Consider the following 21,224-nt stretch of genomic DNA (forward strand, 5'->3'; position numbering starts at 1 on the left):
ATGTTGTGCGTTTCTAAATAAAAGTCTTAAATGATCTGCTTCTTATTCTTTGCTGAAACACAAACTTTGACCAAGAATAATCATGGCTCATAAATGCATATCCATACACAAAGACATACAGTCAGGTCCAAAATGATTTGCACCCTTGATAAAGATGAGCAAAAAAGACTGTATAAAATATATAATACCAATACTGAGCTACAGTATACTGTATGCTCCAAAAAAAAATGTATTTGATCCTAATACAATTGTTCAGAAAAAAAGATTTTGTTTAACAAGAAATGTGCCTTTTTCTAAAATGTTTTATGAGATTGGAGAACACGCTGGTAGGGATCTTAGACCATCCCTCCATACAGAATCTTTCCAGATCCTTGATATCCTTCATCTGCACTTATGGACTGCCCCCTTCAATTCAAACCACAGGTGGGAGACAGTCTGGAGACATTGGAAAAATGTAGATTTTTGTGGTCAATTAACAATTTCTTTGTGGACTTTGATGTGTGCTTAGGGTTATTGTCTTGCTGGTAGATCAACTTGCTGCCAAGTTTCAGCCTCCTGGCAGAGGCAACCAGGATTTTGGCTAAAATGTCCTGGTACTGGGTAACGTTCATGATCCTGTTGACTTTAACATTAACCAATGGAAGCAAAATAGCCCCATAACATCAAAGATCCACCACTATGTTTTACTGTAGGTATGAGATACTTTTCTGCCTATGCATCCTTATTTCAACGCCAAATCCACCACTGGTGTGTGTGACTAAAGAGCTATATTTTCATGTCATCTGACCATAGCACTGGTTCCAATGTTTCAAAAGTGTTGCATATAGATTTGTTGTCATTTTATTGCTTTGAAATGTATAGGAATGAAGGATGTAGGTAATGTTGTCAGTCTGGTGTAGAAGGATTGTTCTACTCAGTTATATCACCAGCTGGCTGTTCTGTGTGCAATGAGTTTTGAATATTTGTGTTATTTACACACCAGGTAAATTTGTAGTAGTAGTGATATACAACATTTCATTATTTGACATCCGGGTGTTTGCATTTGTTGGAGGACATGAAAATAGAGTTCTTTGGCCACACACACACCAGTGGTGAGTTCCGTGTAGAAAGAAGACTGCACAGGCAGAGGACCCCATCTCCAGGCCATCAGACTGTTAAACAGTCATCACTAGCTGGCCTCCACCCAGTACCCTGCCCTGAACCTTAAACTGTCACTAGCCGGTTACCACCCGGTACTCTACCCTGCACCTTAGAGACTGCTGTCCTATGTACATTGAGTCCTTGAACACTGGTCACTTTAATAATGTTAACATACTGTTTTACCCACATTATATGTATATACTGTATTCTAGTCATGGCTCATCCTCTATATCAACTGCTGTACACACCTTTTCTATTCACACACTGTCTATACACACCATTCACATACAGTGCCTTGCAAAACTATTCAGACCCCTTGGATTTCTTCACATTTTATTGTGTTACAAAGTGGGATTAAAAGACTATTACACAAAATACTCTCATGACAAAGTAGAAAAAAAAAAAAAAAATTTTTTGGGGGGGATTAACAGAATTTACATAACTAAAATACAGTCGTTGCATAAGAATTCCGTTACCTGAATTAATACATGTTAGAAACACCTTTGACTTCGAATACAGCTGTGAGTCTTCTTGGGTAAATCTATAAGAGTTTTTCACACCTGGATTGTGCAATATTTGCCCATTATTCCTTTCAAAATTCTGCAAACTTTGTCAAGATGTTAGGGATAATGGCTAGACAGAATTTTTCAAATCTTGCCATAGATTTTCAAGCAGATTTAAGTCAAAACTGTAACTTGCTAAGCAACCCAGTGTCTGGTGTAAAGCAGACTGAAACAGGTTTTCCTCTAGGATTTTGCCTATGCTTAGCTCCATCCCGTTTCTGAAAAACTCCCCACTATTTGCCGATGTCAAGCATGCCCATACCATGATGCAGCCACCACCATTCTTGAAAATAAGGAGGCAGTTACTCAATGATGTGTTGTGTTGGATTTGCCCAAAACATACAGCTTTGCATTTAGGCCAAAGAGTTTATTCCTTTGCTGTGTTTTGTTGTTGTTGCAGTATTACTTTAGTGCCTTGTTGCATACAAGATGCATGTGTTTTTATATTTGTAATCTGTATATTTGTATTCTTCCTTTTACTATTTAATTTAGGTCATTATTGTGGAGTCACCACAATGTTGTTCATCCATCCTCTGTTTTCTAGCATCACAGACATTGAACTCTGTAGCTGTTTTAAAATCACCAATGGCCTCATGGTAACATCTCTGAGCAGTTTAATTCCTGTCCTGCAGCTCAGTTCAGAAGGACAACTGTATATTTGATGTGTTTAGGTGGTTTAATATATAATCCACAGCATAATTATTAACTTGATCATGCTTAAAGATATATTCAATGTCTGATTTGTTATTGTTACCCATCTACCAATCACTGCCCTTCTTTATGAGGCTTTTGAAAAGCCTTCTGGTCTTTGTAGTTGAATCTGTGCTTGAAATGCAATACTTGACTGAGAGACCTTACAGATGTTGTATGTATGGGGGACAGAGGAAGGGTTAGTCACTCAAAAATCATGTGATTTGTTAAGCCAAACTGTACTCCGGAACTAATTTAGACATGCCTAAACAGAGGGGATGAAAACTTATGTAACAACTATATTTTAGTTATGAATGTTTTAGTTATCAAAACAGTCATTTACCACTTTGACATTACAGAGTATTTTGTGTAGATTGTTGACAATAAAATTACAATTAAATCAATTTTAATCCCACTTTGAAAACACAATCAAATGTGAAGAAATCCAAGGGGTCTGAATACTTTTGCAAGGCACTGTACATATCGGACTCTGTTCCAGAAACTAATTTCCTACAATAAATCAAATCAAATGTGATTTGTCACATGCTTCGTAAACAACAGATGTAGGCTAACAGTGAAATGCTTACTTATGGGTCATTTTCCATCAATGCAGAATAAAGATTGTAGAATTCTCTAAATTCTCTGTCATCAGCAAACTTGATGATGGTGCTGGTGTAAGGGTGCGTGCTGGGGGCAGGGAAGTCAGGCGCAGGAGAATGAACTTGGTATAAAACGGAGCAGTTTAATAAATGCTCAAAACTCCGAAAACCAAAATGTCCAAAATAAAATAAGTGGGTACAAAACCCGTCGCACACCAGGGGCCTGTTGCACAAAAGTAGAATTAAGACATCCGGGATAAATGACTCAGCTGAGCTCAATGAAGCCAAAACATGTGCGTCCAGGCTTAATTGGTTGCACAAAGACCAAGCCAGGATGAGCAGACACGGATTCATTAAGCCAGGTGAAACCAATCCTGGATAGGTGCGCGCTCACGGCTCACTCAAATAGACCCCGCCACAGATCACAGATTAACTGATTTACCATGGCAACTAGAGCCGCGTACTTTTCCCCGTCGGAAGCACAAATCCTCATGGAGGCATACGAGGAGGTAAAATATATAATTAAGAAGAAAGGCAACACCGCCACAGTGATAAAGCAAAGAGAAAAAGCGTGGCAAAGTATTGCAGACCGCCTGAATGCGTAAGTAGTGCACAATTACACAGTCACCGCTCCGCTGAAACATCACAATTACAATTCAAATATTTAATTCACATCTCCAAAAATGCAGTTGTACTGTAATTATGAAACGGTTACATTTTTAATTGAAATGCACTGCAGATATGAGTGAAATTGTGTAAAGTAACTCCATCACACTGTATAAAGCTATGATAGATTTTTTGATATTTTTACTGAAAACAAGACAAAAATACCAAGTAATTTTTTGCAGTGTGACTCCATTAAATGTGTGTGTGTGTGTGTGTGTGTGTGTGTGTGTGTGTGTGTGTGTGTGTGTGTGTGTGTGTGTGTGTGTAGATTAAACATGAACGGGCCAAAACGGACATGGCAGCAGGTCAAAATCAAATACAAGAACATTCTGCAGAATGGTATGGTCCCTGACTAATATTTAACAAAGCACAAGCATATATTGTACCCAGAAGGTGCCTGCTCACACATTGTCTGTACTGTTTTAGCAGTGAAAAAGAATACCCACAGACAAGGCACGGGTGGTGGGTCACCAAAGGCTGACCTTACCCCAGCAGAGGACATGGCCTTGGAGCTAAATAAAGGCAGGCCCGTCTTAGAGGGGATCCCTGGGGGGAAAGAGACGAGCATAGGTTCCTCCCAAGATGCCACCCGCTTCATTCAAGGTATGTCCTTCCATCTCTACATGGGATACAACCACATTCATATTGAATCAATTTGGACTGTCTGACTTTGGTTTACCTATTGCCTTGCAGTGTCTGGCAGCACTGTGTTCCTGTTAGAGCCACCAGCACAAGCACCAGACGATGCTGATCCAGTGAGTACTCCATCAAAGGCATACTGTAGGCCTGGCATGTCTTGTCTACTAGCTTCAATATGAATCCGATTTAAATGTGATAGGGTGAAGGCCCCAGTGCAGCAGCAACAGCACATGATGGAGACGATGATGAGGAGGAGACCATCTCTCTGGATTCCAGAAGGCATGAGGTATCATGTTAAGACTGTGAAAGTACTATTTACTCTACAATGGTGAGGAGTCCTCATCAAAATCAAAAAATCGAATTTCTTTTACAGGACCCAGATGCTATACAGTGGGAAAACCAGCCTGGCAACATAGTGCGTATTAATAAAAGGACACCACATCCTGCCAAATTCCAGCTGCGCTAATTGTATTGTGTTCACAGAGCTCACAAGCTATCAGAAAGTTGTATGGCAACCACCTCCGGCGCCAAATAGAACTGGCAGACATAGACATTCAGTACAAGAAGAAAAAGATGGAAAATCTTGCACTGGAGTCCGAAATAAAAAGAGGACAATTAGGAAACTGGACCTTGAAATAAAAAACTTGAGAGGGAGGTGAGATATGCCTTCAATGTACACTGTATGCTAACTGTAACACAAATGTATTAATCATTATTTTTCTTTCCTCCCCAGCTCCAAGAAGATGACACAGCTCAAAATAAAAATTAGGTATATTCTCGTAAAGTCAAGTGAGCCATGACATATGAGCTCTTATTGTGAGCACACAGGACGGTGGCATCTTTCTAAGGTTTTTTTATTTTCCCAGCAATCAGTACAACCAAGTCATCGTTATAAGGCATCGCCCTCTTTTGCCCACCCCCCAGCACCAGGTGTGGCCACTAGCCTATATGAAGGCCCAAAATTGTGTGTTCCTTTCTGCTCTGACAATGGCATGCCCATTCGTGCGAGATGTGGTGGATGAAGAAGCACTTGTGCTGAGGAGAGCCTTCAGGCGAGAAAGGGTCTTCAGGGACCGGTTGGACCCACTGGCCTTCCCTGATGACCATCTATATGAAAGATACAGGTTTTCTGCAGATGGCATCAGGTATCTATGCAGACTACTGGGTCCCAGGATTAAGCACCGCACTGCACGGAGCCATGCACTGAGTGTGGAGCAAATGGTTTGTGTGGCCTTGCGCTTTTTTTCTAGTGGAGCCTTCCTGTACTCAGTGGGGGATGCAGAACAGCTGAACAAGGCCACAATTTGCCGCACAATAAGGAGTGTGTGTCTGGCTATCAAAGCATTAGCAGATGTCTTCATCTCCTTCCCTGGCCACAGAAGACTCTGTGACATCAAAGAGGAGTTCTATAGGATTGCAGGTAAGAGGATCTACAAATTACAGGACAACTGTTAACACATAGTAGGATACTCATTACTTTGTGTGACAGGTTTCCCCAATGTCATTGGTGCAGTGGACTGGACACACATAAGGATAAAAGCCCCCTCAGGTGCCCATGAGGCCGATTTTGTGAATAGGAAATCCTTTCACAGCATTAATGTTCAGGTGAACATAACTTTTTGATATTGTCCATTGACGAACACTCTGCATTGCCAGTGATGTGCATTGATTGGTGTAATATTCCTCATCTTATGATTTCAGATGGTCTGCAATGCTGACTGTGTGATCAGCAATGTTGTGGCAAAATGGCCTGGCTCAGTCCATGACTCCAGAATCTTTCGGGCCTCTGAAATCTATCAGTGCCTATCACAAGGTAAGCCACACAACCCCTATTTATAACCATCATGGCTGTGTCAAGAATATCACTGTGTTTATGAGGTAGTAATGATGAGATTTTGTGTTGACAGGTGAATTCTCTGGTGTGCTGCTGGGAGACAGGGGGTATGGCTGCCAGCCTTTTCTCCTGACACCTTTCACAGACCCCCAGGAAGCACAGCAGGCCTACAACCATGCCCATGCCAGGACCAGGGCCAGAGTTGAAATGACCTTTGGCCTCCTGAAGGCACGCTTTCACTGCCTTCACAAATTAAGGGTCAGCCCTGTTAGGGCATGTGATATTACTGTGGCTTGTGCTGTCCTCCACAATGTGGCCTGCCTGAGGAAGGAGAGGGCCCCCAGAGTGCCACCAGCCATGGACTGGGACAATCCGGCAATCTTCCCTGATGACGACAGTGGTCGGCTGCTGAGGGACCAATATGTGTTGAATTATTTTAGTTAGTATGTGTGCTTTCAATTTTGGTTAAATATGTCCTGCGGTGGCAGAGGAATTGGGTTTTTTTGGGGTTCGTTTTTTTACGAATTTGGCCTCTTATGATGTTTGTGCGGTATACTGTGTGTAATACAAGGCTGCAGGGAGGCTACTGCATCCATTCATTTGTCTGTTCAGTTGATGTGTATGGATTTGTCCTGCATTTATTTTAGTGTGCAGACATGCAGGGTGTGTTATATACAGACCTTTGAATGTGTATGTATCATTTTGTATAATATGCTTGGATTCTGTGCTTTCCATCTTGTAGTCACTGTGACTTCAGTTTCGAAAGGAGCTGATGGTTTACCTGCTTTGTTTTGTCCTTATTCAATAAAGGAACATAATGTTACACATTGTGTTTTTATATTCATATGGAATGTGTATTTGTTTATATGACAGAGTACTAGGGCCACACTGAAGAAAAAGGATAAAGTCATAAATTTATGAGGCTGGTTCTTTCTGCAGAAAAGCTACATATTGTTTTTACAGTTTTGATACTTATGACAATGTGATACTTAATATTCTGGCACATCAGCATGTCTTTGTTTATGAAACCATACTGAAGTACAATTTCACGAAATGCCCCACATCTGTCATTTTAACAACTGTCCTCCTTTAAAACAACCGGTTACAATATTATTACTTGTGTTTTTTTCCCCTCTGTGGCCCTAATATTCTATCATTTTATATATAGCCTTATAGTCTATGGGAAACTGTAAATTATCTAATGATAGCAACATAATCTAAAAATTATTTTTTATCCAAAATCATTGAAATTAATGATCACAAACGTTTAAATAATGACAGTGGGTCTAGTTATGTGATAACAATGTATAGTGAGCAGTGAAATAACTATTGGTTTCCATTTGTGGTGACTGCTGACTGACATTAGGGATGAGATTAAATAGATCCTGGAATTTAGCCTGGTCTGGAGCAGGCTAGCTCCACAGAATAAATCTCCATGGTAATTTATACCATAACATATCCTCCTGCCCCCTATCCATCTTTAGTGCAACCGGATTACGGATCAATTGAGCCAGGATCACCAAGATATCCTGGCTTAATCCCTTATCCTAGTTTTGTGCAACAGGCCCCAGAACATATCTTGCACAATGCTTACAAACGAACAATCACCGACAAGGACAATGAGGGGGAACAGAGGGTTAAATCCACAACATGTAATGAATGGGATTGGAACCAGGTGTGATACAAGACAAGACAAAACCAAAGGAAAATGAAAAGAGGATCAGCGATGGCTAGAAGGTCGACGACTTCGACCGCGAACGCCGCCCAAACAAGGAGAGGGACCAACTTCGGCGGAAGTCGTGACAGGCCACACAGTCGTGGGTGAACAGGTAGTACAGGAAGGGACTAAGCACACATCCCTTCGCAATTCAACGGCTCAGACACGAGAGGTATGTGGCAGGGTCTACAGTCAATCACGGACTACAAAAAGAAAACCAGCCCCGTCGCGTACCACGATGTCTTGCTCCCAGACAAACTAAACAACTTATTTGCTCGCTTTGAGGACAATACAGGGCCACTGACACGGCCCGCTACCAAAACCTGCGGGCTCTCATTCACTGCAGCTAACGTGAGTAAAACATTTAAACATGTTAACCCTCGCAAGGCTGCCGGCCCAGACGGCATCCCCAGCCGCGTCCTCAGAGCATGCGCAGACCAGCTGGCTGGTGTGTTTACGGACATATTCAATCAATCCTTATACCAGTCTGCTGTTCCCACATGCTTCAAGAGGCCCACCATTGTTCCTGTTCCCAAGAAAGATAAGGTAACTGAGCTAAATGACTCTCGCTCCGTAGCACTCACTTCCGTCATCATGAAGTGCTTTGAGAGACTAGTCAAGGACCATATCACCTCCACCCTACCTGACACCCTAGACCCACTCCAATTTGCTTACCGCCCCAATTGGTCCACAGATGACGCAATCGCAATCACACTGCACACTGCCCTAACCCATATGGACAAGAGGAATACCTATGTAAGAATGCTGTTCATCGACTACAGCTCAGCATTTAACACCATAGTACCCTCCAAACTCTAAGCTAAGCACAGGCAAAATCCTAGAGAAAAACCTGGTCCAGTCTGATTTCCAACAGACACTGGGACACACAAAAAAAATACTTTCAGCAGGATAATAACCTAAAACACAAGGCCAAATATACACTGGAGTTGCTTACCAAGATGAAATTGAAAGTTCCTGAGTGGCCTAGTTACAGTTTTGCCATAAATCGGCTTGAAAATCTATGGCAAGAATTTAAAATGGCTGTCTAGCAATGATCAACAACCAACTTGCCAGAGCTTGACAAATTTTAAAAAGAATAATGTGCAAATATTGTACAATCCAGGTGTGCAAAGCTCTTAGAGACTTACCCAGAAAGACTCACAGCTGTAATTGCTGCCAAATGTGATTCTGACATGTGTTGACTCAGGTGGTTGAATACTTACGTAATCAAGATATATTTGTGTTTTATTTTTCATATTTTGTTTTTTACAAATGTTTGAATTTTTCTTCCACTTTGACATTAGAGTATTTTGTGTAGGTCGTTGACAAAAATGACAATTAAATCAATTTTAATCCCAACTTGTAAAAAAACGAAATGTGGAAAATTTCAAGGGGTGTGAATTTTTTACTACTGTAGATTGCATTTTAGTTACACTTGTTTATACACACTGCATATTTATTGAGATACTGTATTCTTGACATAGCACACTCTAACATACCTACAGTACTGCTGTACATATCATTCTTAGTATATCTTGAGTGAATTATTCCGGTATAAATACGTATAGATTGTATTTGGATTACTGTTACAGTGCTACTTGGGTTGTTAATTGGATTCATATTTTTTATTTTATATTAATACCAAATTGTCAATAAAGTTTTTTATACATTTTGTATCAATATGACGTTACACCATTACATAACACAATTATCAACAAAAACACAACATACAATTATTGTTTTATTATCTGTGTACTTGTTTGACATTTTATTGTATTGTTAGGCGCTAGTAACATTAGCATTTCGCTGCGCCTACGCGACCAATAAACTTTGTTTGATTTGAAGTACATGGAAAACACGTGGTTTGAATTGAAGAGGGCAGTCCATAAACGCAGACGAAGGATGTCAAGGATCTGGAAAGATTCTGTATGGAGGAACGGTCTTAGATTCCTCCCAATATGTTCTCCAATCTCATAAAACATCCAAGGAAAAAGTCTCAGAAGTATTGAAGACATGGGTGCCAATCAGTTTGACCTCTATCTTTTTTAGAGAAAAATATATTACTTGTTAAACAAAATCTCTTTCTCTTTGTGTTAGGATAAAATAATATAATTTTCTAAATTTTTGGAGCATACAATATAGCTCAGGAGTATTTATTTTATACAGTCTATTTTGCTCATCTTTATCAGTGGTGCCAATAGTTTTGGACCTGACTGTACATTGACATCAATTTTAAAATAGCCATGTGAGTTAGTTGTGTTTTTATCTCAATTGGTTTTACCACACCCTCAACATTACATTTTTCCCCACTTAATTCACTGTAGGTATAACTCCATATTGGCTTCAATAGACGGTAGCCTATGTGAGTGACCAAAGACCTGTACAGGAAACTGACATTTGCACCCATCAATTGTATTTTTTCCCCTAAAGGGCCCGATAAGACTGATAGATGAGTCACTTACCTGCAGGGTGGTATGCCAATAGCATGCCAGCAGCGTACCACCCTGCATCCCACTGCTGGCTTGCTTCTGAAGCTAAGCAGTGTTGGTCCTGGTTGGTCCCTAGATGGGAGACCAGACAGTGTTGGAGGGCCAGTAGGAGGCACTCTTTCCTCAGGTCAAAAAGAAAATTAAAAACATTTACACTGCCCTGTGTAGGGTGCCATCTTTTGGATGGGAAGTTAAACGGTTGTCCTGACTCTATGTGGTCACTAAAGATCCCATGGCACTTATTGTAAGAGTAGGGGTGTTAACCCTGGTGTCCTGGCTAAATTCCCAAGCTGTCCCTCATATGGTCACCTAATCATCCCCAGCTTACAATTGGCTCATTCATCCCTCTCCCCTGTAACTATTCCCCAGGTCGTTGCTGTGAAAGAGAATGTGTTCTCAGTCGATTTACCTGGTTAAATACAAATTGTGGGACCAGCACGAAGCTTAGAAATCTGAGGGGTAATGAATACAATCACTAGTGATGTTTTGAACTGATAACCTAATCTACAAAACTCATGGTAAAGAACCAGTTCATATTTTTTTGGGCCACTTGATGTATTCAAGTTTTGTTGATTTAGAATAGTTGAGGCACATAAAAAAAAAAACATAACGGATTGCAGCCTGCTACTACCACTTAGTTTTCAATGTAGCAGTGGTAGTGTGCCCCGCCATGGACTACACTTGATTCTGCGTCAGTGCGTAAGCGATTCTGGTCACATGTTGTTTGCGTACGCGGCAGTGATACGCGACTGAGTTGGGTGTGAAGATGGCGGACGAAGAGGCCGAACAGGGCAGCGCACATACTCATAGCAGTGCAACGATTACGGCACTTCGAGAGAAATTACAAGAATTAGCAATCGCGCTGAAGAACAGTACGGAATCTCCGACTCAGTCGTCTTCTCAGTATTGCCAAGACTTTTGCCAGGTTAGTTATTTATTTCGCTGTGCGTGCTGGCCATTCCAAAATAACCCCTAGAGCCTGTCAGACATTAGCATAGCTAACGATAGTTGCCAATCAGACTAACGTTAGCGAGTTGGTTTTCATACTGTGTCGACATAATTGCATTATCATATGCGCAATTCGGTCTATCATCCTTGCTTTGTCGTGTCTAATTTACGCAGGGAATAATACAGCTGTTGGTAAAACTAAAGTATAACAATGACTGTCCGTTTTTGTAGCTACCTAGCTAGCTAGTAATGTAGCTAGTATGATAACGTTAATCAAGTAACGTCAACTAGCTAGCGACATTAGCTAGCTAACGAATTGCTTTGTTATGCTTTTATTGTAATGGGATATGCCTTGCACACCGCAGTTTTTGTTGATATGTCTCAAATAAATGTGGCGACGGTGTCCCTGCATTGCCTCGGATTATCAAAAATGTAACTGAAACTACCCAGCTTGGTAACGTTATCATTGTGCATAAATGTACGGTATGAAATCAATTTATTCATAGCGATAGTTAGGCTATTCGTTTTCTCGAACTCCCCCAACCCCTCTCCACATGACCAGTTTACCTTACTGTGAGAATGTCAACATGTCAAATGGATCCTTTTGATTTCGTGGAACACATTCTCCCGTCAAGTTTGATGCTCTACTGAAGGTGCTTCACTGGTTTCCTGGCCCTTTCATGTAACTATGGGTTTATAATAATCATTTGGTGGGTGCTTAGATTTGTCCTATTTCACAAATGTACAACTGTGTATTTATACGCACTGCGTGAATTGGAACTGTGATTTGGGCATATCCCACTCTCCCTGAGACACACTAGGAGAGTGGGGTCACGGCCAGGGTTAGCCCAACATTGGACTAAAGGAAGCCTAACGTTACTCCTTATTTCAAGGACCTTACATGTTAAGTTTAAAGGGCGAATTGGCTCAGGAAGCCAAAACAGCCAAATACTCCATCTAAACTTGAATCTATTCTCCATGATGGTACGGTTCTAGAAACATAAATCCCTCTACTTTCATATCGCATCAAAATAATTACTGGCCCAACGCTCTAAGTGCTATGCTACCTGCCGCCCTTTTTTCTGTTGTGTAAGCATGAAGCTTGCTACGGTAATCATTTGCATAGTAACAGAAACCTGAACGCAGGTCTTTACCACAGTGTTTACAATGGCAAATCAGCTAAATCGTTGTTGAATCCGCTAAACCAATACTTACATAAGATTTCTGTAATAGTGATCATTTGCATAGTAACAGAAACATGAACAGTGGTCTATAAAGTATAAACTGTTTAATTTTGTAAAGAACATTGTTCAATCAAAAAATAGCCTGGGTATTTCTAAGACTGTAGGCTACATACCTTTTTTTCAAGTGCAGTGTGTTTGATAGGTAATCACTGCCAATATAATAATATGCCATTTAGTAGACGCTTTCATCCAAAGCAACTTAGTCATGAGCAACCCCAGCGGGAGTCGAACCCACAACCCTTGGCGCTGCAAGTGTTCCCATTTTTGAATAAGATTAAAGGATAAAAGGGAACTGATTTCAACCCAAGACCTTGGTCTTTCTAATAATGTTGAAAAGAGTCATAAGATGTGACACACAGCTCCGGTCTCCCCAAATATGATGTGTTGCACTGTTACCCATAACATTTTATGGAGAGGAGAAATTAAATTGAATTCAATAATTAAATTTAACACTGCATGAGCTTTCAGTCCACCTGGGTGGGCATCAAAAAGTATGCTTTTTGAATGTCCTGAATTCTGTGGTGATTGGCTCATGATTTGCTAGTGTCAAAAGTCAAACCATTAGATTCTCCAGGAGAATTTCAACAAACGGCCTCCAACACACTCCCGACATGCTCCGAATTTTCATTCACCTACATTCGGGTCCAAAATTATTGGCACCCTTGATAAAGATCAGCAAAAAACACTATAAAATAAATTCAAATACTGAGCTATATTGTATTAAAAAAAATATATATTTTATACTAATACAATTGCTTAGAGAAAGATGTATATATTTTTCTTAAAGATGGGTGGGTCAAAATTATTGGCAGCCCTGTTTTTACCTTGCGAGGATAACAGCACTGAGCATTTTTCCGAAACATTTTATTACATTGGAGGACACATTGGGAGGGATCTTAGACCATTCCTCCGTACAGAGTCAGACCCTTGATATCCTTCGCCTGCGCTTATGGACTGCCCTCTTAAATTCAAACCACAGGTCCGGAGACTGAGATGGCAATTGCAAAATGTTGATCTTGTGGTTAATTAACCGCCAAATGTTGATTTTTGTGGTTGGTTAACCATTTCTTTGTCGATTTTGATGTGTGCTTGGGAATATTGCCTTGCTGGAAGTTCCACTTGCGGCCTAGTTTCAGCCTCCTGGCAGAGGTAAATCAGGTTTTTGGCTAAAATATCCTGTTACCGGGTGACGTTCATAATGCTGTTGACCTTAACAAGGACCCTAGGACCAGTGGGATCAAAATAGCCCCATAACCTAAAAGATCCACCACCATATTTTACAGTAGATATGGGATTATTTTCTGCACAATACAATCCTTCTTTCGATGCAAACCCCACCGCCGGTGTACATGGCCAAGGATCTCTATTTTCGTCTTCTATTTTCACCAATGCACTTGTATCTTTTGAATCGGGGACCGATGTGTATCGGTGAATCATTACATCCCTAGTACTTAAAGGGATACTTCAGGCTTTTGGCAATGAGGGCCTTTGATTAATTCGTGGATACCATTTTTATGTCTGTGTCCAGTATGAAGGAAGTTAGGGGTACTGCTAGCAGATACCCGTAGACTTCCAGCCATTGCGCTAGTTAGCATTGGCTTGCGAAAGTGCCTATAACTTCCATCAGGGCCAAAATCCCGAAGTATCCCTTTTAACTCTTCTGAGTTGGCTAATCTAAACTCACCTTAAAAGCACTGTAGCAGACCTTATTAGCATCCGGTTTCTTACTCTGTTGAAATGTGTTACTGAGTGTAGTTTTTTTAGTCTTTGATGTTGCAGCCATTGTTGCAGTAGAATATCAAGCATGGATGATTATCTGTGGCTAGAGGCAATGACTGTCCTTGTGCTGTGTGGGAGGATGTAAGGACACAGAGAGAGAACAGATGAGCAACATGGTTCTTCATCTTAACACTTAAATCATGTACATTTGAATTCAACGCAGTGTGTTTTACAAAATGACATCTGTTTTTGAAATAAGTCTCTGTTGGAGATTCGTGATAATCCAGCATTATTTTTCAAACAGCCTACATTGTTTTGCATTTTCCTTTGCTGTCTGTGTTGGAGAGCTGTTTGTTTTCCACCCTAGCACGCTCGGCTGCACTATGCACCACCACGTTGGTGAATGATCCTTGAAAGAGCATTCTCCCCAGGTGCCCAGCTGGGTTCCTAGATACACTGTGCCAATGTTGTCTGGAGAGTGGAGACATTTGAGACGCGCCGCTGCCCCTGGTCTCAGCATGGAGAGTGATGAATATGGATGATCCCACTTTGCTGTTAAGGCATCTGCATACTAGGTTCGGTTTACTCCTAGCAGAACTCGGCTAAGCCAAAGTGAATGTCTGTGCCTCGCGTACTCCCTTAAAAGACCTTTGCTTGAAAAACAAGTAAAATGCAGCAATAGTAACGTTTGTCCCTCTTGAGACACCGTAGCCAGCATACACGTCCTCAAAATAGTCTGAATTAATCTAAAATTACTCAAGAAATCTGTAATTAATTTAGACGTTTTTCCAGAAGAGGTAATTTTTAAATCGAAATAAGATGTTTGTTGCAGTATTTCTCAAGTGAAAAAAATGTGCATGAAAGTGAGTAGTCTCTCATTGAATGACAAAACACTTAATTGAAGAATCCCTACTGTTGCCCTATTACAGACGTAGGGTGTGGACTTCGGCTACCGCACTTTGGCTCGCCTCAGGAAAAATGTGTGTACTAACAGCCGAAAAAATTAAACCAACAGAAATGTCATCATTATATATGCACAAACTGTTTCGGATTTGAAGCATGCGGATGCCTTTAGTCTGGCGGAACTGTCTGACAGTGTGTGTGCTTTCTACCAGATGTCTGCCAGTGCCAGCCCAGGTCCCCCTCCTGCCTCCTTTCTCTAGGTCAAAATGGAGGGGTAAATCGGATTCTATGTATCTAGTTTACATTAGGCTTATTCCATCCATGAGCCTTTGGAACAAGGATGCAGGTCTATTACATTAAATAAAGATTGTAGCCTATAGCCTAAATAAGAACACTTGATCGTTTGATTTATTTTCATTTGTTACTTTTTCTTTTGATTTTGGTCTCATAGATGTGTGATGAGGCAAACAACCAGTTAGAATGAAATTTGGCGAGTGCATTTGATTTTCTGTTTATAGGGGCTGTGTATGGAGAGTTACACATTTTAATGTCACATGCACAACTATAGTGAAATGCCTTTCTTGATAACTCAAAACCCAACAATGCAATAATCACAATGGCAATGTAATACTAGAAAGATAGAAACACGAGGAATAAGAAATATGAAATACACAATTTAAGTAAGCATACTATATACAGGAAATACTTAAAGTCAGTTCCAATACCTTATTTACATACTGGAGTGATGGAGGTAGAAGTGTATAGGTGTAAGGTGACTAGGCAACAGGATGTAAGATAAACAGAGTAGCAGCAGCTTTCATGTGAGTGGGTGTGCAGATGTGTAAAGTCAGTATAAATGTATGTGCATATTTTGTACGGGTGTGTGTTGGAGTGACTGTGTGAGAGTGTAGGGCCCTGTGAGTGCACAGAGAGTGCAAATACTGACACAAAAGTTCAGTAAAGATACAAGATGAACTCAGTCCGTGTAGCTATTTTTTTTTAGCTACTTATCAGTTGTATTGCTTCGGGGTAGAAGCTGTCGAGCTGTCAAATAGTCTATGGCTTGGGTGGTTGGGGTATTTGACGATTTTCTGGGCCTTCGTGTCACACCGCCTGATATAGAGGTCTTGGATGGCAGGGAGCTCGGCCTTAGTAATGTACTGGGCTGTCCGCACAAACCTCTGTAGCGCCATGCGAACGACGGCGGTGCTATTGCCATACCAAGCAGTGATGCAGCCAGTCAAAATGCTCTCAATGGTACAGCTGTAGCATTTTCAACCTCCTGAGGGGGAAGAGGCACTGTCACGCCTTCATGACTGTGCGTGTGTGTTTGGACCATTTTAAGTCTTTAGTGATTTGGACACCGAGGAACTCGGATCTCTCCACTGCCGCGATGTGTACGGGGGCGTGCTCGCCCCCTGTTTCCTGTAGTCCACGATCAGCTCTTTGGTCTTGCTGACATTGAGGAGAGGTTGTTGTTCCGGCACCACACTGTCAGGTCACTGACCTCCTCCCTGTGGGCTGGCTGATCAGGAGAACAGCAGGGTAAATCCTAGTCCAGTCACAGCTTACGGTAGGCACACTGGGCAGCTCACAATTAAATTAAATACAGATGACCTCTGACCTCAGCTGTGTCTGGCAGCGATGATACAGTTGAAGTCTGAAGTTTACATGCACCTTAGCCAAATACATTTAAACTCAGTTTTTCACAATTCCTGACATTTAATCCTAGTAAAAAATTCCCTGTTTTAGGTCAGTTAGGATCACCACTTTATTTTAAGAATGTGAAATGTCAAAATAATAGTGATTTATTTCAGCTTTTATTTCTTTCATCACATTCCCAGTGGGTCAGAAGTTTACATACACTCAATTAGTATTTGGTAGCATTGCCTTTAAAATGTTTAACTTGGGTCAAACGTTTCGGTAGCCTTCCACAAGCTTCCCACAGTAAGTTGGGTGAATTTTGCCCCATTCCTCCTGACAGAGCTGGTGTAACTGAGTCAGGTTTGCCTCCTTGCTCACACACGCCTTTTCAGTTCTGCCCACAAATGTTCTATGGGATTGAGGTCAGGGCTTTGTGATGGCCACTCCAATACCTTGACTTTGTTGTCCTTAAGCCATTTTCCACAACTTTGGAAGTGTGCTTGGGGTCATTGTCCATTTGGAGGGGTCATTGTCAATTTGGAAGACCCATTTGCGACCAAGCTTTAACTTCCTGACTGATGTCTTGAGATTCTGCTTCAATATATCCACATCATTTTCCTCCCTCATGATGTCATCTTTTTTGAAGTGCACCAGTCCCTCCTGCAGCAAAGCACCCCCACAACATGATGCTGCCACCCGCGTGCTTCACGGTTGGGATGGTGTTCTTTGGCTTGCAAGCCTCCCCCTTTTTCCTCCAAACATAACGATGGTAATTATGGCCAAACAGTTCTATTTTTGTTTCATCAGACCAGAGGACATTTCTCCAAAATGTACGATCTTTGTCCCTATGTGCTGTTGCATACCGTATCCTGGCTTTATTATGGCGGTTTTGGAGTAGTGGCTTCTTCCTTGCTTAGCGGCCTTTCAGGTTATGTCGATATAGGACTCGTTTTACTGTTGATATAGATACTTTTGTACCCGTTTCCTCCAGCATCTTCACAAGGTAATTTGCTGCTTTTCTGGGATTGATTTGCACTTTTCGCACCAAAGTACGTTCATCTCTAGGAGACAGAATGCATCTCCTTCCTGAGCGGTATGACGGCTGTGTGGTCCCATGGTGTTTATACTTGCGTACTATCGTTTGTACAGATGAACATGGTACCTTCAGGCATTTGGAAATTGCTCCCAAGGATCAACCAGACTTGTGGAGGTCATAATTTTTTTCTGAGGTCTTGGCTGATTTCTTTTGATTTTTCCCATGATGTCAAGCAAAGAGGCACTGAGTTTGAAGGTAGGCCTTGAAATACATCCACAGGTACACCTCCAATTGACTCAAATTATGTCAATTAGCCTATCAGAAGCTTCTAAAGCCATGACATTTTCTGGAATTTTCCAAGCTGTTTAAAGGCACAGTATGTAAACTTTTGACCTACTGGAATGTAATTGAAATAATCTGTCTGTAAACAATTGTTGAAAAAATTGTCATGCACAAGGTAGATGTCTTAACCGACTTGCCAAAACTATAGTTTGTTAACAAAAAATGTGTGGAGTGGTTGAAAAACGAGTTTTAATGACCTAAGTGTATGTAAGCTTCTGACTTCAACTGTATGTCTCTCTCAGAACGTTTGATGTTGATGGATTATATCCCTGTGCTGACACACTTCAAATAGAACATTTTACCAGCATGTGGTGGTGGGTTGATATGCGTATCAGTGACAGTCAGTGTGGTTTTTACAGATTATCTGTTCATGTGATGTGGAGCGTTGTTTTTATCAGCTAAATATTCTAGCAGTAAAGATTAGCACAGGCTGTAGGGTTGTTTTTAATACCTTTTTATAGTTTGTGATCCAGTAACTGCTGTGTTCCACTTGAGCCTACCAGAGCCCAGGTGAATTAAAAAGCCGCTGTCATTAACACCTGTGTAGAGAGAGCAGGAGACTAGAGAGATTTTTAAGCAGCTCCTGTAGGCTATAGTGTTTAAGTACACTGCATATTTGTAACCTTTTTAGTTTTACAGGTGGCAGGATGTTGTTTTTTGAGTTGGAGGTGATCAGTCATTCTTCAGCAGTGGCGCCAACTTGCCATTGGGTGAGAATGTACAGGTGCAGTGATCTGTGAGCTGCTCTGACAGCTGGTGCTTAAAGCTAGTGAGGGAGATATGAGTCTCCAGCGTCAGAGATTTTTGCAGTTCGTTCCAGTCATTGGCAGCAGAGAACTGGAAGGAAAGACGACCAAAGGAGGAATTGGCTTTGGGGGTGACCAGTGAGATATACCTGCTGGAGTGGGTGCTGCTATGGTGACCAGTGAGCTGAGATAAGGTGGGGCTTTACCTAGCAGAGACTTGTAGATAACCTGTAGCCAGTGGGTTTGGCGACGAGTATGAAGCGAGGGCCAACCAACGAGAGCGTACAGGTCGCAATGGTGGGTAGCGTATGGGGCTTTGGTGACAAAAATGATGGCACTGTGATAGACTGCATCCAGTTTGTTGTCGCTCAATTTGGAAGTCGCTCTGGATAAGAGCGTCTGCTAAATGACTTAAATGTAAATGTTGAGTAGAGTGTTGGAGGCTATTTTATAGATGACATCACTGAAGTCGAGGATCGGCAGGATGGTCAGTTTTACGAGGGTGTGTTTGGCAGCATGAGTGAAGGATGCTTTGTTGCGATATAGGAAGCCGATTCTAGATTTAATTTTGGATTGGAGATGCTTAATGTGAGTCTGGAAGGAGAGTTTACAGTCTAACCAGACACCCAGGTATTTGTAGTTGTCCCCACGTATTCTAAGTCAGAGCCGTCCAGAGTAGTGATGCTGGACGGGTGAGCAGGTGCGGGCAGTGATCGATTGAATAGCATGCATTTAGTTTTACCTGCGTTTAAGAGCAGTTGGAGGCCACGGAAGGAGAGTTGTATGGCATTGAAGCTCGTCTGGAGGTTAGTTAACAGTGTCCAAAGAGGGGCCAGAAGTATACAGAATGGTGTCGTCTGCGTAGAGGTGGATCAGAGAATCACCAGCAGCGAGAGCAACATCATTGATGTATACAGAGAAGAGAGTCGGCCCGAGAATTGAACCCTGTGGCACACCCATAGACTGCCAGTGGTCCGGACAACAGGCCCTCCGATTTGACACACTGAACTCTATCAGAGAAGTAGTTGGTAAACCAGGCGAGGCAATCATTTGAGAAACTTCTCCCCTGCAGGTGACTGGCAGGCTTCTAATCATGTCTGCCTTGCACAAGCCTTCCTAATGAACCCCTCAATACCTTGATTTTATAACTAGTAAAGGTGCTTTTTGTAATTTGAGATATCTCAATGCACATGGAGACAATACATTTTCTCCATAAAATTGTTGATCAGTACAGACGGGAAGGGGTTCAATAAACTTACTGTTTGTTGTGGTGGTTGAGTTACAGACCTGCTGAAGCACGTTCTGATGTCTAGCAGCTATCCTCTCACCTTGTTACCTTTTATGTGTCATAGGGTCATGTTCTAGCATCTAGCTAGCCTCAGCTCTGGCCTTTATTTCCTGAAGAACAAACGAGGGAGCTCTTACTGGAGTGAACTCTCAATAACTTAACAAATCTGCAAAGGCTTTTTCCACTTGCAGGCTTTTGTTACCGAGCCGTCTGGGACAAAGTGCAGCCAACCACCCAATGCAATGGCGTTAAGTGTTTCTATGCCAAGGTGCACTGACATTCTGAATAATTCCACAATACTGAGGTATAACACACATCTAGTATAGGCTAGGCTACATGTTCCTCCATTGATGAATTTCCATGTTTTTTGTAATATTCATGGGCTACTGGTAGCAAGATGTTTTTTTTAATTTTGTGCAATTTCCATGAGATTAGGGACGTTAAACGTTCAGCCTGCTGCACAGACCCTATGAACATTAGTCTCAAGCTCCTGGTTAAATTGTGCTTAGGAGCATTTTTTTCCCTAATCTAAATGGTTTAACTTGTGAGAAATATGTGATTATTAAACAAATCGGAGTTTGCTTAATTTACTTTACTCATTATTTTGCCATATCTAATGAATGAGTGCATTCGGAAAGTATTCAGACCCCTTGACTTTTCCCACAGTTACATTACAGCATTCTGAAATTGCTTAAACAGTTTTTTTCCCTCATCAATCTACACACAATACACCATAATGACAAAGCAAAAAGTTTTAGACATTTTTGCAAATATTACAACAACAAAAAAGCGATTACACCTAGAGTATTCTTGTGTATGACGATACGATCTTGGCACACCTGTATTTGGGAAGTTTCTCCCATTCTTCTCTGCAGATCCTCTCAAGGTCTGTCAGGTTGGAAAGGAGCATTGCAGCACAGCTATTTTCAGGTTTCTCCAGAGATGTTCGATCGGGTTCAAGTCAGGGCTCAAGCTGGGCTGCTCAAGGACATTCGGAGACTTGTCCCTAAGCCACTC

At 41.4% G+C, this 21,224-nt stretch overlaps 1 protein-coding gene across 1 annotated transcript in view; it reads left to right on the forward strand.

Moving 5' to 3' along the window:
- The first annotated feature begins 11,056 nt into the window (after positions 1–11,056).
- The window catches only part of znf292b (zinc finger protein 292b), a 24,380-nt gene continuing 14,212 nt past the window's right edge, over positions 11,057–21,224 (forward strand). The window contains exon 1 of the mRNA XM_014204946.2: positions 11,057–11,262. Within this exon, the coding sequence (XP_014060421.1) occupies positions 11,104–11,262 (159 nt within the window). The 5' untranslated portion in view covers positions 11,057–11,103. The remainder of the gene's footprint in view (positions 11,263–21,224) is intronic.

This window comes from Salmo salar, chromosome ssa06, assembly GCF_905237065.1.
Source record: "Salmo salar chromosome ssa06, Ssal_v3.1, whole genome shotgun sequence".
In the NCBI taxonomy this organism is placed as follows: Eukaryota; Metazoa; Chordata; class Actinopteri; order Salmoniformes; family Salmonidae; genus Salmo; species Salmo salar.